The sequence below is a fragment of the Nyctibius grandis genome, chromosome 9, assembly GCF_013368605.1.
Source record: "Nyctibius grandis isolate bNycGra1 chromosome 9, bNycGra1.pri, whole genome shotgun sequence".
NCBI lineage: Eukaryota > Metazoa > Chordata > Aves > Nyctibiiformes > Nyctibiidae > Nyctibius > Nyctibius grandis.
Window position 1 is genome coordinate 43,715,223 of NC_090666.1, and position 25,289 is coordinate 43,740,511.

The 25,289-nt window shown below is 39.7% G+C and overlaps 1 protein-coding gene across 10 annotated transcripts in view; it reads right to left on the minus strand.

Annotated features, from left to right (window-relative positions):
* Window positions 1-25,289, minus strand: part of BAZ2B (bromodomain adjacent to zinc finger domain 2B) — a 124,445-nt gene that overhangs the window by 40,019 nt on the left and 59,137 nt on the right. For 8 of the 10 annotated variants that reach the window (XM_068407523.1, XM_068407527.1, XM_068407524.1 and 5 more), the window contains 10 exons: window positions 21,823-21,978; window positions 15,294-15,455; window positions 13,731-13,924; window positions 9,796-9,999; window positions 8,745-9,143; window positions 6,910-7,510; window positions 5,346-5,630; window positions 2,943-3,003; window positions 2,284-2,392; window positions 1,906-2,007 (listed from right to left, as the gene is read on the minus strand). In XM_068407523.1, the coding sequence (XP_068263624.1) occupies window positions 1,906-2,007; window positions 2,284-2,392; window positions 2,943-3,003; window positions 5,346-5,630; window positions 6,910-7,510; window positions 8,745-9,143; window positions 9,796-9,999; window positions 13,731-13,924; window positions 15,294-15,455; window positions 21,823-21,976 (2,271 nt within the window). In that variant the 5' untranslated portion in view covers window positions 21,977-21,978. The remainder of the gene's footprint in view (window positions 1-1,905; window positions 2,008-2,283; window positions 2,393-2,942; window positions 3,004-5,345; window positions 5,631-6,909; window positions 7,511-8,744; window positions 9,144-9,795; window positions 10,000-13,730; window positions 13,925-15,293; window positions 15,456-21,822; window positions 21,979-25,289) is intronic. The other 2 variants (XM_068407528.1, XM_068407525.1) reach the window with 1 other exon arrangement.

Sequence of the window (25,289 nt, forward strand, 5' to 3'; positions counted from 1 at the left end):
CAGGAGAAACACGGGCGCTATTGGAAGCGGGTAATCCAGGTATTTTTGGCTTGATATAGGTAATTCTTCAATATAACCAATTTAGCCCTCAGATAATTTTCTCTGCATCTTGTTCCACCTTTGAGCTTTGTGAAACTTATCCAATCGCTTTGAATGCACGCTGCATGTCTCAAAAGGTGACAAATATATAATGAAGAAAGGGCAGAGTAACCATGGAAGGCTATACAGAATAATCAAAATTACAGCAGAAGTAGAAATAAAATTCCTGGAATCACCTCCAGACATCCATGAAGATATGACTATCCATATATTGTTTTGAAGCTGGACAACTAAAAACATTTCAGTAAAAAGGGTGCAAATTTTCTTCATGAAGTATCAGTATCACATACTGTTTTACTAAGTGCATATTATCAGCCTGAGTGTAGCTCAGCTGTTTATGTTATAATCTTCTCATTCAAAATCTCATACATAAAGTGTACATACATTTTAGCACACCTGAAACAACTCCCCTTGGTCCTTTTGGGTTTTTTTTGGGTTTGTTTTTGTTTTTGTTTTTTTTTAAAGAAGGAAACCCTTCCTTTGTCTAACCAGATCTCAATGGAACCTACCACAAACTATACAAGTAGAAACTACAGTGAGATGTACAGCAACTTAACACTCATATTGCCAACCTTGCCTACAGAAACCTGCCCTTCCCGATGGTACCAAAGAAGGGCAAAATCTGCAAATCATCTCATGAATTAAAGGCAGAAGAAAGATAACTAAAGAAGGGGACACGACTAATGAAGTAATATGGGCAACAGACACAAAAACGGTAACAGGGTAAAAAGAGAGCAGATTACGTTACATCATGTTCACAGTATAAGGAATTATTTCAATCAAGCCATTCAGGTACATAATGAAGTTCAGAACTGCATTAACTTGTAATTGCTTTATGAAGGCCAAACATGAAGAGCATTTAGCAATGTTCACCCTGAAAGCCAGGCATCAGGAAGCACCACCCAGAAGTAGCTGCCTACTGTGAACTCAGTCTTTATTGCTTTCACATTTATACTACGTAGACATTATGTATTTCTACAGGGTGCCACAAGGACATAAGGCTTAACAAGACCCTGAATTCGAGATTGCTGAGAGCGTGATGTCTGTCCACATCCCTGTAGTAACATATTCAGGACACTTATCTTTTAAAGAAGCAAAGGTATTAACTGACAAAAGTGCAAAACCTTTCGTGCACATCCTGAAGAAATGGCAACATGACCAAAGTACAGTATCACAGTCTGGCACAAACATAGTATTAATTTCCTTAAACTTCTGATTTTACTTATCCCTGTGTGATTTATCTACACAAAGCCTAACAGTTCTACCACTGTAAAGCACAACTGGTGTAACTCAGCATTCCTTCCCGTAAAGATCTCACGCCTCAGGAAGCTCAGACGGTGTTGTCGATACAGGAAACACTTGCATTTAAATACGTATTTTATACATATTATGCACATGAATACATTAAAAGAGTGTGATTTAATGCATACACATAAATTACTATAAATATTAGGTTTTTACAGTAAAGGAAGCAATAGAGTTTTAGTCAGAAATATCTGAACACTGACTAAGATAGAATACGCAGCTCAGAGTTCTTTCGTAGCAGACGAACGCAGGCTGAGCTGACCACGAGGCACGCCGAACTCCTGCAGCCTCCTAACAGGACCACTGAGAGGAGCAGCTTTCAACGCTGCCCAGGATCAAGCTCTCAGCATCTCAATATAACTACTGTTCAGAAATACGCACAACTTCTAGAAAGAATTAGGTAAAAACAGGCAATGCTTCAGACTGTAGCAAAAATTACTTCACCTAAATTTAAGTTAATGTTCCTTGGATCAAAGACTTTACTTTTTAAAAAGTGGATACCTGCGGTCCATCTCTGGCTTCATAGAAGTCACCCACTCCTATTTTTGCACTGAAGCTGAAATTGTCCCTTGAGATATCCATTATTCCATTTCTGCTGAGATACTGAAAAAATCACATATTTTTCCACTTCAGCTTGTAAATTATTACAACCCAGCTTTGATGTACAGCTAACTTTGTGAGTGTAATGTTTTGCATATTCTATCAAAGGGATATGCATTTACAGGAGATCAAATCAGTAACAGACCGAGATACATTACACCTCACATCACAGGATATTTTGAAATCAGTGTCTTTATCGGAGGGGAAAAAAATTGCATTCTTGTAATTGCAAGCATGCTTAGTAGCATTAGAACACAGAAGTTAAAAAAAGGAACGTACCTTTACTACTTCAGGATACTGCCTCAGCTTCTTTCCACAAGGTGCAAAATATGTGACTTCTCCTTGAAGACGACCACCGAAGTTTCTTATCCGGGTTTCTCTTTGCCAGCTAGAGTAGTGAGAAATAGTTGCATACAACAATACACTTTTTAAAAATCAAGTAATTAATTTCAATTTAAGATTTTTACATGAAAGCAAAAAGGCACACATCTAAAACGTGACAAGAGTACCACAGATCAAACAGGCAAAAGCAGAAATTGTTATTACGTAGGTTGTCCAAACTCTGACTATATATGGATTTATTTATGTCGAGCTACTTACTATTACCAGATTTTAAACGGCTTAGAACTGTATTTCAGGGAGTTATTTGGAATCTATACTGGCTCAGATCTAACGATCACGATTAACTTACAGTGGCTAAAACTGCTAAGAGACGGGTCATGTTTGCAAAAGAGCAAATTTAATGCACAAAAATTAACACATGAAATATGCTGACACTTCTAAAGAGATCCACAGTCACCATGAATTGGCAATCCGAATCGTTGAAGCCCTTTCCTTATTATTCAGCCTCAAAAATTTTTGAACTGTCACTTCTTTAGCAACTGACTTTTGAAGGTATTATCTCCCTCTAAGGAGTATCAAGCATATACATAACCTACCCGTACTCGAGAGGAACACGCAGCTCCCGTTCATCGATCACTCTTCGTCTTTTTGCAATACCTAAAACAGAATTTCTGATTAACACCTAAGAGAATTTACAAAATGAAAACATGTTCCTAAAACACACTTTTTATCCCTGAATCCCCAAACCAAAAGATAAATCATTTTTACATTCTAGCCATTACATATCTCAAGTACAAAGAAAATTAATGTAACTATTCTCCTTTTGAAATACATTGTCCTCCAAGTTCCCTTTACCTTCTTTCTCTAAAATTGTAAACAGAAGAAAACCTAATTACGCCACACTGAACCGCCAGCTTTGCTTGGCTCTCTCAGATATTGCTAAAATAATTCCCTGCGCACTTGTTTTCAGTACAGAAGGTGAAAATGCAAACACTCGTTACTTTAAAAATCCATACATTATAATAGGCTCAGCCTTCCAAGAGCACTGTGTATAGACCGTGGCCAACCGCCAAATGCAGAACATTTTCAGGATTATTCCAGCTTTTCAGAGTTCAAACAGATGTCGTGTTTGCTGCTAGTCAAGAGACTGAATCAGTAACATGACAGAGAAAATTGCCAAACGTGGGGTTTTACAGAGCGCCCAAGGCTGATGCTTGTCTCAGGCCTCAGAGAGCTGTAGGACATTAACTCTACACACAAACTCTTCTCAAAAAGGTCGTTTGGACCTTGTGTAAAGAACGTGACGTATCTCCTCCCTGTGGAAACAGATGCAAGATCATCATCGTCATCAGACCGAAGCCCCGAAACGTGCTCCAACCTCTCCCGGCCAGGAGCATCACACGGTGCAGGGGCACAGGCTTCCAACCGAGACGCCTGCGCGACCTGGAAGCGCCTGCTCAGAGTCCTCAGAGAAAGGTGCCCGTGCTTGGACAGCAAACTCCTTGGACACACGTCCGCAGCCTTAAACTAACGTGACTGACTATTACGTTCCTTCTAACAGCCACAGTGGAGGGAGGGAGGCAGATCGCTTGTCCAAACACAAGTGAATCGAAAAACCGAGTTGTCCAGTGAAAAACAGGTACAGAGAAGAGACCCCAGACCTCTTCAGTGACTGACCAGCTTTAGGTAAAACGGACATAAAAATATTTCAATTGTATTACGGTGATTCCTATTAGGAAAAAGTACTACACCTAAAACGAGGACACAAAATTAATTTACTCTACCTCCCACCTCCATAAACAGACAAAAACCTGCTATCAGCCTTTTCAAGGCATCATAAATCAACACAGAATCCTGAGCAAAAAAATTAACTTTGTATTTTAACAATTTGGATTGCTCTTAATGCATGGGAAATCTTTTACAAACTGTGAGATTAATAGGCCTGTTTCTGGGAAAAATATGAAGCAGATCACATTATACCGCTTCAAAGTTAATGCCCTTGATGACATGGAATGAATTCCTACTCCACTGAGTCCAAATATAAAAACCAATTTATGAGCGGATGTCCCCATTTAAAATCTACTTACTTACACGTTAATTAAATATGAAGTTTCTAATTCAAAGTAGTAAATATGCAACTTAATTTGATTATTACCATGCAAATCAAGAAGCATGACTTTCAAAAATGCGTTCTTTCCTGCAGCAGTAGTAATTACTAAATCTTACAAATTAGTCACCAAATGAAGGATTATAAACACTATATAACATCAGGCAATCGCTAAATGTACTTTTCATGAACCTTTTAAAAAGAATTCCTTGCAGGTAATCCATTAATTCTACTGAGAATTTTGAAAGAATAATTAATAAAGTTATATTTTAACTAAATACAGTTATTAAATTTGCTGAGCAAGGGGCAGAAATAGAAGATTCAGAACGCAAACTATAATGCATAGAAATTAGAAATAGAGTAACTAGTTTAGAGTAAAATGGTAAGTAACAAAGACTAAATAATCAAGAGTTTTAATGCAATAAATATCAACTCCGGCTATCTCATCCCACCTTCTCTCAAATAATCGTACAAGCTAAAATGTCCTGGACCAAGTGTAACATTGAGGTCTTGAGAACCTGCGATTCTGCTGACTGATTTTCACGTCTGCTGCAAACACCCGTGACAAGATCGCAGAATCACAGCATAGCCCAGGTCAGAACGGACCTCAGATCACCTGGCCCAGCCGTCCGTGGGACAGGGAGCCTGGATGAGATTACCGGGCACCCTGCCCAACCGCATCCCGACAGCCTCCAGGGACAGGGACTCTACTACATCCGCGGGAACGCTGTTCCACCGAATGATTGTTCTTACTGTAAAGAATTTCTTTCTTATGTCGAGATACCACCTGATATCAGCGTCTGAACTACTCTTATAACTATGTTTACAACACACGCCACTTCGATGTCACGTTGTACTATAACAAAAGACATTCAGATACCACAGTGCGTACTTGGTGTAAGAGTAGACGGTGCTGTCCCAAGAAAAACTGCAGGCTGGGACTCCGGACATAAGGCAGCTGGCGCAGAGCTTGGGGTCTTGGCTACTTGGAGATTAAGTGGGGTGGAATGAGCTGCGACACCAATGGAAGAGCTCTTCACAGAGGATGAAGTTTTATTTAGCTTCAGTGGAGTTTTCTCTCCTTCAGTGTCTGTATCCGATTCATCTTGATCTTTATCATCCTCATCATCTTCATCCTCAGACCCTTCTGTATCTGACTCAGAATTACTGTCAGACTCTGTTTTGAAAGAAGTGTGGCAAAAGGCACGTTATGACTTGATAACTAACAGCAAACACATTTAAGTTCTAACACTTGCAAAGTCTTTTGTCTCACTAAGTAAGAAGCTTTTCTGACTTCAATTTTTTTATAACATCTCTTGAGTCTAAATAGGAGGTTATAATTAACTACCTAAACTTTAAAATGACTACAAATATGACAGCGTAAAGTAATTCTACATGATAAAGCACTGTTCTTTTGGATGGAGTTCTTTGTTTTTCCATGAGGAGATGAGAGATAGAAGCTGCAGTATTTTAAGAGACTGTTTACGTGAGAATGAGCTACAGCAAAGACATCCCCCGTGAGCCAGGCAGTGGCTGAACGTTACACAGGGAGGGCACGTCCCAGGCTGTGAAATCTAGCATGAGGAGGAAGCAAACGGTGGAGCTGGGTACAGGCTGAAAGGTGTCAGAAGTGGAAGTGTGGAGATCTGGTCAAAGGAAGAGTTAGAGTGTAGACAGGATAAGGAACTGAAGACAGGCTACAGCTGTGAGGGAAGAAAAAGGATTAGTATAGGGTGTGTGGGTGAGAGGGGGAAAGAGAATGACGAAGGTGGAGCTGGACCCAAGGGATATTGGCACACAGGGGAGAAAGGAGTGACTGGGAATACAAACTGCTCTTTAGAACAGGCCTGGCCTTTCTGAATTGCTCACAAGCCTCTAAAATAGCAGTCTGAACGCTGCCTATGAACACTGCAGCCCTTACAACTGTCCTGGCACTTTAACCTTGCTCATGGACTCTGTGCTCCTGAATGAAGCCTAGCAAGCCGCTTTTCTTGCCACTCTCGACAATCTGAAGGCCTTTGTTCAGTTCCCCTCTGGTCGGGGAAGCCTGTTCTGCACATGGGCTCTGCCTGCCACAATAATTAACCACCAACCAGCCTGTTCTCTCCATGCCCCTCCCGGGCACCTTGCCACATAAGCATCACGTGAGCTGCAGGCCGGGTGATTGATCTGGAAGGTAGGTCTCCGACAGCCTTGCCAGAAGGCTGTGGAGCCACCTTACCAGGACAGCTGAAAGTATACTTGCCATACGACCAAGCATCAGAATACCCCAAACACGATCTCGGATATGACACAATGGGGGACTGCGAGACATGTGCTACCTTCCAGGGTATCTGTAGGACGGGCCATGCTGCCCCAAAATTTCCTACCCTTATTTTAAAATATGGTGGGAAATGCACGTTTTCAACACTCAAAAAATAACATTTCTGCTTTTCCTATTAAAAAGGTTAGACCACCTGATTGGCTATCATCAGAATCATCATCTTCATCGTCCTCATCTTCATCTTCATCGTCGTCGTCATCATCATTTGAGTCGTCAGAGTCCTTACTGCTGGGGGCATCTGAGTCTACCCGTCTGAACTGCTCCACCCCCAGTTTTGCAGAATGAAGGTGGTGTTGTGTTTTTACTGCATTATTGCTGACTGGTTTATCCTTTCCTGAACCAGGTAACACAGGAGAGGTAGAGGGCATAGCAGGTGTCCGGTTACCAGCTGGTTTTTTCCCACATGCACTCAAGTTTACTGGCAAAGAAAAGGGGGCACTGCTAGAAACGGCTACACTTTCATTGATCTTGGCCTGGGACTTCAGTTTCGTAGTAAGTGCCAGAGGAGCCTCCTGGATGACGCTCTGAATAACTCCATTGGGTTGGTGATTACCTAAAAGTGCATTTGTCAGGAATGGATTAGAATGGTTGTTTTCCAAAGAGGTGAGTTTTTGATGAGCTGGTGAACTAGATGTTGGTTTGGGGCTTGACAAAGCTGCAATAACCTTCTTCAGGTTCTTAGACGATTCCTGTTTCTTTATCTGTGGTGCTGGGAATGTCTGTTTATATTGTTCCTAAAGAAATAAGAAGACAGAGGAATAAAATGTGGAATTTTTATTTTTTTTTTTAGTATTCAGGCAAGTGAGCTCGATGAAACCTTAAACATCTGCTAAGCTATTTTTAGTGGGTCAAAAGTAGGTGCTCGCTACAACAGAAGAGACGAGTAACTACAAGTTATCTAAGTCCCTCATGATTTTCACTGTAAATCAAGTAGGAAGAGACAAATTGAACTCAAGATGAAGCTGATCTAAATTATGTAGGGAAGCTTTTTCACTTGCTACATCGCTCTAGACAGTGATTTTCATAAAGATATTAAGCATCTTGAGAAAAGCGATTTTTAAAAAGAGACCACTCTTATGTACTGGCCTAGGAAAAACCCCACTTTTTACTCCTTTCAGCATATAAAATCTCATTAGTGAATGTAAAACTAGCTTTGTAATTTGTTCATTTTAAAGCACAAGGTAAATACAACACACTAATGGCTACAATACTAGCAGAAAACCAAGAGAAGGCTCTTGGCATAGAAAAATTTTATCAAAAAAAAAAAAACCATGGGAAAAAAGGTATTACTCAGAATTACTGTGATATGCCCCTTTTTTAACTCTGAAAAAGCAGTACTTGAAAGTCTTCAGGTAAAACTTAATCAGAAGTGGCTCCGAAATTCATGTAAAGCTTACACTGTCTTTAGTCTCAAGACTCTTCCAAGGAAAAAGAAAATACATCATCTTTGATGGAAAAAAATCATAGAATGGATAAAGATGGTACATTTTAAATCAATTTTTCAATATTAAGTCAAATACAATACATTCTTGAAGTTACTAACATCTAAAACTGAATACAAAATTATGAAAACCTATAAAATAAATATTCACACAGTGCATGTTTCCAGCAAAAGTTTTAAAGAAATCAAACCACTAAATGGGTGACATATCATCAGCTAAAGACTCATAACCTAAATTTGACAGCAGAAGCTTCTTCCAATGGCAAAGATGTATGTTTTCATAATTACAATTTATTTAACCATTCCACGTAAATGACTGGCTTATTTGTATTTACAAAGTATCATTCAGAAATCTGTATCAACTCAAAAAACACATCAAAAAAACATGATATGAAAATAAATATATATATAAAATTTTAAAACATTACACTTAAAAGAGCTTGATAGCACAATGTTGCCTCTTGTTAAGCAGGCAACATAGGTTACAAAAAAAGAAAAATCAAAAAAAACAGTGATTTTTCACTCACCCGTTTTGATCTTACATCACTGGTCAAAGAGAGAGACTCTTCAGAGGTATTTTTATTCCCTGCTTTGAGTAGATCAGGGGAAGGAGCTACGAGTTTTAAATAGTTTTCCTTTTTGGCTTGATGTACCAAAGACAAAGGTTTCACATTGGGAACCAATCCCGTAGACTGTATTACACTTGTGTGTTTGTTCACAGATTCCTCCTTTGCCTGAGAGCTTTGGAAAATAAACGGAAGCTGCTGTGACAAAACCTGAGGCTGCTTCTGCTGGGACTGGAATGATGAGTGAGTCTGGGAATCAGACACAAGAGGTATCTGCTGGTGTGTTCTTCTTTCTTGGGACTTTTCACGTGGTTTTTGCCCATCGGTTTTCATATCTGTCACGCCACTATGCATTAGCACCTGCAAAATACGTGTTTTTGACTGTTCAGATTAGATCAGTTAAAGATCCGTTTAAAAAAAAAGCACATCATCAGTCCCCATGAAACAATTATACTATTCCTGGCAGAGGATGAACAATAATAATTTTAAAATCAGTCTTGTCGTATATTCCTTGTTTAAGGGGTTTCCCCCCCCCCAGATAGTTTCAGCATGTGAAGACAATGCTTACGAGAGAAGGAGTACTATTAAATGTATTTTTGACTGTAAACCTAACAGGATACCCAAGATTGCAATCTTGTTCTTCTGTTGGCTACCAGGAAAAGTAACCATGGTACTAGGAAAAAAGCAACTGCAAAGCAGTATCCACAGAAAGACATACTTCCAATACACTAGCAGCACACAGCACTTAGTTCTTCTACATTTCCCGCTTTATAACAAAAATCACAGTCTACCAAATGCTAAAACTCCCAGCCCGTAAAGAACAACAACATACACACATGCACGCACACAAAGGAAGCAAAAAACCCCAGAAAACCCTGAAGCAAAACCAGAAAGAGTATTGTTAGCGTTCATTAACGTGTAGGTAGTAACTGCTCGCTGGTACAAACGTGACCAGGTCAATTTTTCACAAGCAGCTTTCAGTGACAGTGAGCAGCAGAGTGAGGTGTCATACCTTGTTCTTGTCTTTGTGATGTGCTTCGTTTTCAGAATCAGACTCATCGTCTTCACTCTCTTCAGCACTCTGGTCCTCCTCCTCTTCATCCTCCTCTAGATCATCGGAGTCACTACTGCTTATGCCTTCGCTGGAGGTGTCTGAAGAGGAGCCCGAATCACTGTCGCTGTTACTAGAGCTTTCCACTGCTTTTTTTCTGGGCTTCTACCAGAAAGATGAATGCTCTATTAATGGCTCAGCTTTTATGTGTTATATCATCTTACTACTACGCATAATCTTTAAAACAAAAACAGTAATACTTTGGAGTAAAGTGACCTGCAATCCTTGAACACAACTGATTGTCTCTGCAGAAGACTAAAGAGTGCTTCACAAGATGATGAAAACAAAAAACTGGTCACAAGGTTCCGCTGAAGTATTTTTCTGACCACACCAACGGCAGAACAGTTGGCAGAACTATTTCAAAGCAATGTAACAAATTTAGGCCTAGGAAATCAGCCTGGAATTCAGGTCTAGCAAATCTCCACAGAATGTACTGCTTCCAAAAAAAATTAAAGCCAAAAGCTTTACTGGAAACTAACACAAAAAGAACAATACATATTAGATTCCTCAATATGTTTCAGTGAAATATTCACTTAACTACATTACTTAACCTGTAATTTCACAGCATGCACTGTTCAGCAATGTAAGGTTTTAGGGACTGAAAAGAATATGATCATCAAATTGCTTCTGGGAATTGCTTCTGAAAAATGGACCAAAATCTGCTGAAACAGTCTGACAACTATATTATATTTAAATTCTTGGAAAGAACAAATTTGCAGACCAGAAGGGGAAAGTAAAAGAAGCAACACAGAAGAATGTAGAAAAAGAAGGTAAAAATCAAAGGACCTCCAAAACGACACTGCAGGGCCAGATTTTGAAGTGCAGTGGAGGAGGACAGACAGCTTTTGGGGGAGCTAACGAAAACGAACGTGTGTATTGTACAAACGCATCTGAAGGAGGCACACGTGGACTCGAGTGTTGCGATGGTGGCTATGTGAGAGAGACATGAAAGTACATATTACTGCATTAAAGGGTAGTTAATCATTAGAGTTCGCAGAATGATGTCGGAAGGCAGAGAAACGTGAAACAAGATTACAGGTGTCAGGCAGCAGCAGCAAAGTTATGTAGCATCTGAACAGGGCACGCGGAGCCACTGCGGGGACTGGAAGGTTAAAACAAGCCAAAAGGCAGACAGGTGGGTAGCAAAACTAGGTGACGGGGGGGCAAAAAAGCTGCAGCAATTCTAGATAACAATGCAGACAGGAGCATCAGAGAAGCAGTGCTTTAAGAATACACGCTTTCTTAACAAAACTTTCCCCAAAAGTTCACTTTTCAAATCTATTTTTTATGATAGGTGTATTATAAAACAAGAGGTTATCAAGAACGAGCAATTTTGTGTCAAAGATCCTTGTCTTATGAAGAAGAAATAAACTTAAATTAGGGGGAGAACAAACTTGTAAGTGGGTGTGCTGGGTTTGGATGGGATAGAGTTAATTTTTTCACAGTAGCTCCTACGGTGCTGTGTTTTGGACAGCTGATATAACCCAGGGATGTGTTAGTTACCGCTGGGCAGCGCTTGCACAGCGTCAGGGGCTGTTCTGCTCCCCACCCTGCCCCGCCAGCCAGCAGGCTGGGGGTGCACGAGGAGCTGGGGGGTACACAGCCAGGACAGCTGACCCCGGCTGGCCCAAGGGTTATCCCAGACCATACGGCATCGTGCTCAGCAATAAAAGCTGGGGAAGAAGGAGGAAGGGGGGACGTTCAGAGTTGAGGCATTTGTCTTCTCCAGCCACCGTTACACGTGATGCGTCCCCGCTTTCCTGGAGATGGCTGAACACCGATGGGAAGGAGTGAATTAATTCCTTGTTTTGCTTTGCCTGTGCGTGCAGCTCTTGCTTTCTCTGTTAAACTGCTTTTGTCTCAGCCCACGAGTTTTCACACTTTTACCCTTCGATTCTCTCCCCCATCCCACTGGGGAAGAGTGAGCGAGCGGCTGCATGGGGCTGAGCTGCCCACCGGGGTTAAACCACAACAATGGGATTCCATTTACTTTGTGAAATAGCTCTGAAACGTGGAAGCTGTAGGAGGATTCAGTCTCATCTATTTGTCAATCGCTGGTATCTGGATCTTTTTTTTAAACTAGGTTCTCCCTATCGATTCCTGTAATGAACACAGTAATGCTTCATATCATCATACCTTCGGCATACGGTCACACGCACTGCTTCACTCTTGGGAAATCTTACGAATATAAGTATTTATTTGGATTTGTTGTTTCACTGCTCAATTCAGAAAGGCATCAGTTGATACTCAGATGAGGGACAACGATCTGAATGTATGCAGACACTTAAAAAATAACAGATCTAAATAACTGTGCCAGTCTATGGTAGGTCCTATATGTTTCATTGCTGGTGTCCTTTACATCACATTTAAGTATCTTCCTGTCTAGTATCTGGCACAGATGCAGAATACTTCTTCGTGAAGGTTAAGATCATAAAATGAAGGACAAGACCATGATCTGAAGCAGTAAAAGTAACAATGCCTCCTGGATTCACATCCCGAGGATTCTATTCTAGTTTTTCCCCTTCATGGTTCTCCATTTATGATCTCTGTACGTGGAAAGGGAAACACCCAATACACTGCAGTAACACCAAAGTCAGAAATACCCAGTTTATTCACGATGCTGATGAAATATGTATTCGTAACATCAGCGTCTTAAGAGATGCATCTAACAGTCTGGACAAATAAGAGTATGTCAGTGGGCTTACTTAGCTGATGGGGTTTTACTTCCCAAATACCTTTAACTACCTTAATACCTTCAAGAGTTGTCGGTCATCGAACAAACGAAGAATATTTTGAGGGAAAATGTTCTTTAATACGTTAATAATTTGCGTATTGTCAATATATTAAATACTGTATCACTACACAAATATAATTAACCATTTCAGTGCTAACAGATATTTCTATGCAGATACATGCAAACACCAGCTGTCTTTGAAACTGCCAACCTCTCACCTAAGCACACTCAGATTTGGGAGCTGAATGTATTGCAGTAACAGAAAGAGAAAGAAAGCAACAGGCCTAACTCACTCGCAAAACAAAAATAAAAATAACTATCAAGAAATAAAAGCATTTTAGCCTAGCCAGGGAATGACTCCCTTAGCTTCTATTCTGACAGCAATCCATTTGCCAGTACACCATTTCCCATGTTTTGACTACGCAGTTTTGATTCCAAGAGCAACAAAGTTCTTAAGGAGCGCTTGGATCAGTACAGAAGGAAGGTTACTAACTCGCTGAGACTACTCATGCCTTTCATATTAGATGGCTGTCTAAGTTTTTTGCTGAACCACAGCCATTAATAATACTTCTTTCTTCTGATAAATAGGAAATTACTCCCCAAAAAGCACTTTTCTTCTAATGTCTAGAAATTTCATTTTGCTTCTGAAATTTTTTATACTTTAAGTTACATGAAAACGTAATTAAACAGATATGATTTATAATCAGATGTAATTTATAATTATAACACAAATATTTACATTGTAATATAATAATATCAAATATTGCTGTTGAAAATGCTTTGGTTTTATGTTTATATGAATTAAATAAAAATGTTATTGCATACAGGTATTAACTAGTGGAATTAGTGCTAATGGTAACTTTTGGTTCATAAACGTGTCAAAAAAACAAACAAACAAAACACCAACCCCACAAAAAACCCCAAGACAAAAAAAAACCCCACAGAGACAAGGGTACAGATAATGCCCTAAGAAATAATAAGAAAAACCCAGAACATTTTGTACTGGGAGAGGACACTTAAAAATGCTGCTGTGTGCACAATCAGAACACTTACCACGTCAATTTTTTGCCAGAACCTTAAGGGTTTTTTTCTGTATATTTACCTTATCTTTGATTTTGTCAGCTCTGGTGTCCAAAAGCTGAACTTTGCTTTGCTCCTGGTTGTACTTGCGGCCTCCTGCTCCTGAGGTTACAGCTTTCACTTGTCCTGCAGATGCTGCAATGCTAGTGGATAGTACAGACGTGCTGACTCCAGATGCGGCAGTGGTACTGTTCCCATTCAGTGATCCATTTATACCTTGGGATGACAGATTTACAAAGTGACAGTTAAAAAATCTGAAGCAGCAGATACTTTCTGTGAGGTGTTCCACTCACACTAACCGAGCTTCCACAAACACGTTAGTAACTACTTGCAGGTTACTCCCAACATATACTAAAAATCTGCCATCCAAGAGTCACTTTGATTTCCTTACAGAGTTTTTTTAATTAAAACATGCAGAGCACTCATGATTTAAAGGTCAAACACGTTTAATGCTGTAAGTAAAAAAAAAAAAAAAAAAAAAATCTGAAATAGTCCATTTTTAAGCTCAAACTATCCTTGAGTTTAGTCAGGGGCAGCAAAATAAGATTTTTAAGAAAGAAGGCACAAAGATATACATTCCAGTAAATATCTCACAGAATAATTTGTTCACAATTTTGAAGTACCAATCAGCTCCAAAGAAAACGACATGAAGCCGAAGCTATTTTATGAGTTTTGCAATGCGTAAAATGAGGTGGGGGGAAGTTGTGGGAATGCTTTTTGAAATAACATCCACATTCAAGCTTGCTCACGTATCTGTGAAGACAACTGTTGCTTTCTAAGAAAATATCCCTAAGCACACAAACCTGCTACTCTGCAATCCCAGGACTATTATCAGATTGATTCTGAAACACACATCAGGTCCTAAAACATACCACAACTACTAAAAAAAAAAGGTTTCCTTGTACATCACAGAATCACAGAAGAGAATAACCTGCGCTGGAAGGGATCCATAAGGATTATCAAGTCCAAGTCCCGACTCCACAACAGACAACTTAAAAGTTATGCCATAGCTCTAGGAGCCTGTATCCTTCCATTCCAACACTCCAGTCACAGGAGCTGTCCCACCACATCTCCGTGATGCCAATAAGACATCAAACAAATGCATCTTACATCTCCAAAAGGCCTGCAATACCACTACATAAAATACTGGTTTGACATGCAAGAAAACGTTCTAATGTCACTGGGCTAATTTCATTGAGGTCCTGCAGCCGCAGCCATCCCTCCCTCCACGCCCCCTCCAACACACAACTACCTGATGCCTGGTTCTTATACACAGAGGAACGGTATTGACTCGCAGAAGTACAAGGCCTCCTAAATCAAACCGCAAACTTTACAAGAAAACTTTTCCCTACTACTCAGTCCCAGACAAACTATCTAAGGAAAAAGAAAGAGAAAACTATTAGTAGAAAGAGTATTTCGTGACTGAAAGCCCATACTTGTGTGTCTCACGCTTAGCTAACGGAATCAAGTTTTATAGAACTGTTTAGGAATGGGAAGAACAATGAGAGGTAAAGCTCGAATTCCACATCTTTCTGCATGTGCCAAAGTTGAGCATGATTATTCCCTCTACAGCTTTAGCCATTACCTTTTTCTGTACTGCTCCGACTGTTTTTTCCTGTAGCTCTTGAGTGGAAGGAAACAGAATCATGATTCTGTGCAGCAGGCGCAAACAGTGGTGGAATTCCCAAGAGCGGTGGGAAAAAAGCTGCCCCAGGACGAGAGTGCGTGTCTGCTGTTCGCCACCATTCTGCACCACAAAGGAAATAAAAACAAACTTCAGTTGCTCTAACAATATATTTAAATATTTCTGTAAGCATGTTGCTGTGCATAATCTAGAGCAGATTTACTAAATCTGGGAGTAAGAAGAAAACACAACACTTAGGAACTTCTTAAGTGACATGAGTTTCCTGCAGCAATTCTGGTCTTAAGCCATTAAAGCCGTTCTGGTAAAGATCCCAGTGCAGTTTTATTTAAACACATTCTGAAAATAAATACTTAATAGAAAGCTACGTGACAGTGATCACTCCAAAATGATACTGCTAGTCTTATAAACATGATCAGTATTCACAGGTCACTCTTTTAACGTTCATTAGTACCTCAGCAGTCTTCCTACACCAGAATTACGAAAAAGCACAATCGCTTTAAGTCACCTCTGCAATCTCAGTCTGGAATACTCCAAGGCCTCCACCACAAAAACCTCTGAAGCAGTTCCCCACGGAATGACCTATTTCACACAGGAACCTCTAGCTACTCTATAGTAACTCTAAACCCACTCTAAGAGGTTTCTACTCTGGAGTTTGACACTGGATCAGAAAAAGCAGTCTATTTTTTTCTGTAACATCCCCATTAAACTGGTTGTTTCACAACCAGCACAGGGCTACTCTGTGCTGCTTGTTTCATAAATTCAAGTGGTTGAGCAAGAAATAAATATTTCTTATTTTAAAAACAATCTAATACTCTTTTTGGTTTTGTTGCTGTTTTAAACTTTCATCTTAAATGGTTATCGATTTTTGTTTTCCAGGAAAATGAACTTCAAATGAGTTGATACAGTCCCTACAACTTTCAATTTTTCAAGTTCTTTACTATAGCAGCAATTACTTAGAATATTTATGCAACTCTTATGTAATCCTTTGCTGCCGATCCTTGAAACTCTGCAAGACTAAACTGACTGTATTTTTTTATAAGGCACTGCTCAGCCTGGACAGCCATCTAAGAGGCCAATATCCAGTGCACTGCTCGTCACAGGTTTCTGTGCTTAAAGAGGAGCCCAGAAACAGTGTGCAGATTTGCATGGAGGAATTCCTTAAAAGTGTCAGGGTCTTCTTTTATAATAGCTGTTGCAGTAGCTACAACGACATTTTGTAACACATTTATTAGTCAATAACTTTAAAAAACCCACAAAGCATAATTAAGGAACCACCTTTCAAATCCCTCTCAAGGGAAAGAAACTCTTGAAAGAAGATCCTATGTTAAAAAATACATATGTGAGAGACAAAACGTGTGTGTTTGGAAAAAAAAAAAAGCAGTTATATTTTGTCAGGAAATAAAAATATCTTCCAAACGTCTCTTAAAACTAACTCTCCCCACCCACCACCAATCCAAACAGAAATGATATTGCATGGACGGGCAGGGCCTGGCCAGACAAGAAAAGGGGAGCTCTCTTCAAGACACTCTCTTCCTGGCAGGAATATCTTTTCTTCGAACTACAGAAAAAGTGAATTAAGAAACACCTTGACTTACTGCATTTGGAGAATGCATTACAGTATTTAATTCACTTTAGAAAGATTTGTTCTCAGACATAAGATTTATAGAGTGTGCCAGGTTGGAAAACACTAGCTGAGTAACTGACATCTTACAGTGGAAGTCAGATGCATAATTTTGTATTCATCTGTCTTGTGCAATACGTTGATACTTTAAAGGATGAGACACTACTGAGTTTACAAGAAGACACCAAAAAAAACCCCTTTACTTATGAATAAAATCAAGTAAGAAACAAGATAATGCTGGCCAATCCTATTACAGAGAACTGGTATGTCTGTAACAGTACCTCTTGAATTCCTCTGCCTTTCTACAATCGAGTATTTGTTTTTTGAGGAAAAAAACATCTATTACCATCAAATACACGCAAGGTGTATTTTGCAATACAGGACTGTCCCCTGAGCTAGAGCATCCCAAGAGCAGAACACTCACACTGAGGCAGAACTGCAAACCAAGACGACATGTCTCTTATTAGGAGCAGTTCAGATACCGTTCCACACGGGGTTAAGCCACTCCACTCTTCAAAGTTATACTTATTTCCCTGTCATAGCACAGTACACATGTAAACTGGGGCAAAAAGGAGAAAGAAAAAAAAAAAATCACTGAGCTCACAAAAAGAAGTCAAATGACATTTCCTTTTCCAAGTTTGGATAGAACTTCCACTATTAAGTCTACCAGACAAAAAGCACGTTTATAAAGGAAAACAAGTCTCAAGAACTGTGGTTATGCAATCAACACACCCACATAATGAAGAAGGATATTACCCTGTGATAGGAAGAATAAAAGAGATGAAGCACTGCTCTGTTTCTCAGAAGACTACTGTGAAAACACCGTTACTGAGAAACTCAGCCAATGTATGTATTTCTCATCACAATCATCCTGGACTTCAATCAAGCCTATAGCCTGAAGCCTTTTGCCTGAAGCCTTTTGCCTGAAGCCTTCTACAAAGCCTGCCTAGCGGGGAAGGACAGTGAACCCTCTTCCTTCCTTTCATATTCCTGGCAATGGTGTTAACCTGGAAAGGTGCTGGCTGGGGACGTGCTGCCGGGGCTGCGGGCGTCCCGCGTGCTCCCAGGCCACCGGTCTGTACAGTCCTTATAACAAACACTAAATGAGACAGAATTTTAAAACACGGAAGTACTTGAGTTATGCCTATTAAAGTACTTTCTCTCCCCCCCGCACTTTTCCTCCATATTTTTGCCTTTATGTTCTTCAATAACCTTGAAAAATAGTTTGTGGGGGTTTTTTTAATTACATCTGGCATATTACTCTCCCTAAAAACCAGAGTTTAGCCAGTGCCTGGACCCCACCGCACTGCGCAGTCTGAACACTGAGGAAGAAATCAGCTTCTGGCCTGTAACGCTAATAATACGAAGCAGGAAGCCTACACGAGGCTGGCATCATGTTTAAAGAATTACTGATAATAATGACATTAGAGACTGCTTCTTAATTACACGTATATAAGACACTAAAATTAAGATGTACTGACCATCCTAACATTGACTTCCAAAAGCTGAGAACTTGCAATGTAGACTGTGTAACACCACGGGTACTCTGTTAGTGTCAGAACTGGCAACTGTACTCTACGATTGTTCACATCCTTGTACTTATCTAAACATCTGCATCACTTTAACTATTACCATCACATTCTCCCTCAGCACCTGAAATTGCTGCACATTACACAAACTGCAAATCACCACTTTGTTTTTACATATCCATTTCAATTTTGCTACTCTCACTTAGCATTCAAAGTCCTTAAAAACTCCAGAAATCAGTAAATACTTACAAGCCTCAAGATTAAAACTTTGACAAAACCAAGGACTATAAAAAACACTTACCACAAAAGCAATTTGTTTATACAGTTTTACATTCTAGGCATTAATTTGCAACATTTATTTCAGAAGCGACAATGTCATTTCTATATAAAGACTGAGACACAAAAAAATAGCTGGTGTTAAAAAAGAAAATCTTTGTTACTATAAATCAGAAAATCAAGTGGAAAATTACAGACTTTTCCAATTAAAACAATCTTGTGACTTTGTGCATTTATGTCCACAATTTTAAAACTCTTCTGGGTCTCATTTAAGGAGAAACAGTAGACTCCAAAAAGACTGAAGATTTTTGCTTTGATAGAAGCAGCTTCTGGTTTGGAATAAAGATTTTCTTTTTAATTTAATTTTCATTTTATAAAAAGTTAATGAACTTCCTGTTTTTGAAAATTAAAAATAAAGAACCCTTCAGGTCTGATAATATCAAAACAGTCAGACTCAATTGTTCGGCTTTGAACGGTTTCACACGCTGATATTACTGCCCCTCATAAAGACAAAGCACTGAGTTACGGTATCATTTACTCATGTGAGAAAAGGCTGTTGATTTGTATTCTTTCAAAGCTGCTAACATTCTCATGAGGATGAATTTAAACCTCCTTCCAGAGTCAATTTTCTTTTCCAATGCGCCTTCTTATTTTCAGCAATGGGTGAATAAGAAGAAAGCAAGTAAACTATCCATTGACTTGACTGGAATGTCTCAGTTATTCAGGAACTAGTGCTGTATTAACCAATTAAACTAACAGTATGTGATATATTCCACGATGGTTTCACACAGGTGGTTTGTCTGTTTGACCTGGGAATATGTCAAAATAGTTTATTTCTAGTGTAATCTCCCTGGCAAAGCATAAAGACTCCCAGCCCCAGCTCGCCAGGCATCGTGGGGACCTGACAGGGGATGCAATCGAGTTTACTGCAGAGACTACTTAATAGAATATTGATTGCTGCAAAGAAAATAAATAGATGAATTGGAACAGAAAGAACGTCACTAATCTAAGGCATAGATTAAGATGCCTTTACCTTCTCTTAGTAAGAATAATTGTTCATTCTTAAACAATTATATTAGATGCTAGAGAAATGCATTGTTACATGTGTAGATAATTTAATTATCAGATTGAGAGACACTGTCATAATCTCGTTTTTTTAAAATATCACAGAAGTGCAAAACTCTCAGTTTAGGAAGAGGCTAGGATACTAGTCTGTCTTGACTACAGAATATCTGGTAAATTCAAGAAAGTTCTGACTCAATGAAATTGCCATTCCAGCCATAGGTCATTCACGGGAAAACAGTCTTTGGCTGGTTGACAGCATAAACACTTCTGTGAAGTTTCTCTAGGACAGCGCATGCCTTTTCAGAGGGGATACAACAGTAACCATAGTGTACTGTGCCAGGTGGAGAAATGGACATACTCATAAATAAAACTGATGGGACAGTACTGATAGTGAACTACATTCCAGCTTGTTTTGAGGAATACAAAGTGTCCTTGAGAGAATATATACATTCTTAAAGATCAGACACAGCCAGGCAAAGGATCTGACCATTAAAAAAACTAAAAGGAAACAACACGTGAATACGGGGAATTACTGTCAGTCTTTATAACTATCAGCTATCAGACAGAAATGATTTTTTTTTAAATAAAAGTTGAGAATAAAATTTTTGAAACTACTTAAGAAAAGGACTACCTGGATTTTCTAAAGAAGAAAGAAACTGACAGTTTAGTATCTTTATTACATTATTCATCTGCTTTAGTCTTACTGTATTTTGATAGACCAAATATATATACTACATATATATACACACGTTACAGAAGACACAAAATCACATGCTGTAATATCTACAAAGCAAAGGCAGCAAGGAGAGGTGAATGAGTCACATAAATCCTCAGTTTGGGACTGTACATTTATAGCCGTATGCAAATGAACTCCTATTACATTCTGGGAACCACCACAGAGAACCATTTCAAATGCTGTGGGCTAATGAACATAGACACAAAAGTCTTTTTTGGAGTTGAATTTGTAGTGGGGTACTGAAAAATAAAACACATTGTTATTTGTTCTCAATCAGCTTTAGTTAGCTTTTCTGGATGATCTTAGAGTAATTAAAATAAATGGTTGAGACACAACTCCAGGTACGCAGACATTCTGGTTTATATTTTTCTTCCCAAGGAAGCTGCAAATGAACAAACGCAGGCTGTAGTAGGGCACTCAGAATCTACTGGTTCTATAGCATCAGGGCAGAAGAGTTTTTCAGTTTTGAGAATACACGCTTACTCACTGCACTGCAAGAACCAAGTTTGTTCTGAAAGTAGTGGATTACCATGAATTTAGACTGAAAAAATTCCTATTTACCGTGTACCTTATAAGAATCGGTAGTACTCAGGCTAACAAAAACTATGTGATCTGTTCTCCAAAGTGAAGAAAGAAACAGCAGGGAAGAGTTATTTACCATTTCTTGTTCTGTTGATGACCTACGTATCATTCAGTTGAAATATGAGTTTCATTCCCGTTAATTGCATGGAGAAATATTCCATGTAAGTGTCTGATTCAAGCCAAGATGTTTCACTCTAGCCAAGATCATCCAAGACCACGACACTCTGAAACTCACCTTTTCAATCTCAGGTTCCATTAGAGGAAACTATTCCTCCAGATATAAAAATACAGTAGGCGTTGTGCTTGAATGCTGAGAACACGATGTATATTCAATAAGTTGATTATTAGATCTTAACCTGAAAGTGGCACAGAGTTTGCTAGCTCAATCCCTAATTTGATCCTCACTTCTGAGGCAGCTTTGCAAACTGAACATTTCTTTCAGATTTCAAATAGGCAATTTCCAGTTAATTTCATTCTTTCAATAAACAAGTACTAAGTAAAAGGTATTCATGTGATAGGTCGCTTAGCAAAAAAAAAAAAATCCCAAACATTTTTCTTCGATGAGTCTATGCAACCTTATTATATTTGACTTGTAATAATAATTACAAGTGTTGACAAACACTAAAATCACATTGCAATATATAATTGAGTCATTTTTACCGCATGTGTTGATTGTGGAACTCAGTGATGTGGCTCCAGTGGAAAGGCCACCTTTCGATACTGCTGAAGCTACAGACGGCGTAGGAGACGCTGGAGTCGAAGCAGTTGCCGTAGAGGAGACCGATGGTGACGTTAACCGCTCTCCAGACTCCATATCTGTAAGAGAGAAGATAAATATCTGTTTTCTACGGCAGGAAATGAAATCACAAAGGGACCACAGGAGCGTCTGTGCTGACCATGCCTCAGGATCTGCACTCGATTCTCGAGCAGTTCCTGCGAGACCCTCACGCCAGAGGTACATCACCTGAACAGCACGCACGGGCCAGGGGAACCCAGCACGGCCACAGCAGTAAGGGAATGGGGTGGTGCTGCCGAGAGCTACGTCACATCTCAACTTGAGCGCCCACAGCCTCTCCTGGGCCCACCCCACACGCTCTGCTCAGCGGCTCCGCGTCGGCTCGGGCTGGCACCTCCGGCCCGTGCCCCAGCCAGGCCGCGGCTCTGCAGCTCGGCTGTGCCTGTGCCGCCGGGCCAGACCCCATGTCTCGTGCTGCAGCTGCCCTCCGGGCCTGCACCGGCTCCTGCCTGCTGCCACTCCTGACCGGACCACCGGGCAGACCTGGGCCTGAGAGGGGCCTTGGTGTTGCCCGGACCCTGTGGCCAGCATGGCATCCGGGCCCCGCTGGACGGTGCTGGGGCGGGAGAAGGCCGCCCGTGCCATCCCCGACCGCCAGCTCGCCGCGCCCCGCAGAGTGGCCCTGCTCCTGCTCCGCCTGGCAGACCCCAGCCTTGAGGAACCTGTAACGCGTGCCAAAAGGTCCGTACCTAGGCTCTGCATTTAGGGGAAGACCCAGCGATTATGGTGAGACAGTATAAATACAAGAACTTTTCTTTTTCCCAATGAGCTTTTCATACAAAATAAGGCATTTTTATTTGTGCCATGAATTGCTTAAATCAAAAGTTACCAGACTTATTTTATGGTCTAGGCAATCCTGCTCCGGCAGGGGGATTGGACTGGATGATCTTTCGAGGTCCCTTCCAATCCCTAACATTCTGTGATTCTGTGATTATTTCACTGAACAAGCACGTGTATTTTAAGAAAAACACACAGTAAAACTATTATTAAAAACACTACTTGTTGAGAAGTAGTTTCTCAAATACTTAGAAATTACAGCCACGCAGATGTCTAAGCATATCAACAGCAGAGTCAAAAGACGATCTGACTCAATCTGCCAGAACTGCAGTCGATGGCGAGTCGGGACTCCTAAATAAAACAAGGTGGCAAAGAAATCTTTTCAGAGTCCCTTTATCATTACAAAAGCACGGAGACTAAGCATAGTTACCTCCTAACAGGGAAACTCCTGGGAAGCCTCCTGAGGCTCCTGTCCCGGGTCTCCTTCAGCTCCAGCAGCAACACCCTTCTCACACCCACCACTGCAAACACTGAGGCCGAGTACTCAGCCAGGTCAAACAACAGCTACAAAACCTCACTCCCAGATTTGTAAGACAGAATGCCAAGTACACAAGAGAGACACACTTCTCCAAATTCTGTTTTAATCAATTCAGAAAATGCATGCGCTAAACAGCACTTCTGACCCAATGTTAAACAGTGACTTCCCAAACACTCATTTGGAAAGCCAGCATAAAAGCTGTTATTTACTTCTCCAGAAAGATGCAGTACCCTTGGTTCCTCTCAGTCAGTAAAAATGAATCTGAAGAAGCCAAAAGAAATACAAAAGCAAAAGTCACAGAGAAACACACAAAATATGTGGAAGATACACTGTGCCCATTTTAACTAAATCGTTAATTCCTTATCACTAACAATTTTTTTTATGTGGCAACTTCTACGTACCGGTCCAAGTCCCTAGACTTTGCTAGCTAGCAGAACGAGAGATACTACTTTCCTGAAGTGAAAGTTCTGCTAACAAGGGAACTACAGTACATCATATAGAACTGCCTGCCCTTTACACAAACCGCAAACAACTGCTCTGCAGAGAGCTGCACTGAAAACCTTCGTTGCTTTTATTCTTTACAGCCCAATTTATCACACATAATTTTCATGCATGAAGAAGAAAATTAACTTTTTTCTGTAAATACATAAAAATCAACTACTTACACTGATATGGTACAAAAAAGTATCTACTACTATACTAAATATGAGGGCTATGAGCTTCTCCTTCAGAACAACAGTAGAAATAACGGAAACTATTTCCTTCAGTGAATTTATCAAGGCCAAATATTATTAAACATTTTAAATTTTTAATTCAGGACTCCTAAATACATACTTTTCTCCAATTAAACATTTTCTATCCACAGTTAAAGAATACCTCCTTGATTTTTAGTAATCTGAATATAAGTCCACTAAACTGCTACTCAGTGGAACCAGGCCACTGAAAAATACTGTATATATACTGTAAATATAACTTTAAAAGTTACATTATGTCCATTAAATTTTATCATTATTCCTAAGGATAATAATTAATAAAATCCCTTTCACAAGGAATTATGATCTAAGTCTGTATCTACAGATTTAAGTCTGTAGCATTTGCAAACATGTGCATTATTTCAGGCTACAAAAAAATTACTGTTTTTAGTATATATACGGAGATCAATAAATAGACATGAATGAATATAACAAAGTGCACTTTTTAGACACTACGAATGACTGAACTTAGGTGAGGCCAACAGGCAGTCCTTCTACAAAAAAACTATGGCTTTGTTGTATTTTGATATTCATTTTTCTAAGTATGGCCACAGTGAATTTACAGTAGATACAGATGGCATAAGGGAAATTAGAAACACATCATGATGGTATTATTACAGTAATCATTTGCAAAAGGGAAGGTATTTCTAAGCTTTAAAGCACTTCATTAAAACCTCAGGATTTGAACTTTGTATTTACTTCTGTTTCCTGACAAAAACATCCAGAACTCTCCAATTTCTAAGAAAAATTGATGTCATGTTGTGTGTAACAATACAGCAATAAAACACATCTTTACCGTCTAATGCATTTTATAAAAAAGCACAGTTAAGAACCACCTATAAGCAATCCGCATTTGTGTCATAAATGGGAAGATATCCTTGGTAAATCAACACTTTTTTTAACAGAGCAATGTAAATTCAGCTATACTTGCAAGCTTTCAACCAACATAAGCCATCTGTTTGAACTGGTAATACAGCACCAAATAAGAACTGGGAGAGCAGTAATAAACGGCCGTTTTAAGTCTCCCTCCTTGCTCCCCCCCTCCACTCTTCTTGTTTCAGTGTGCGGAGGGGCTGGGGGGTGGTTTGGGGGGGAGCTGCATTTTCAACCTTTAATTCAGCTGCTTGCTTCAAGTCATTAATGGAAAACCAGAACACTGGTATTTCTCAATGGTCTGGAACTGAAGAAAAATTATATTCTTTTCCTAGAGACATACATACTTTTGCTTTCAAACTAAGTCAACCCTTAATTATGTTTAGTTAAT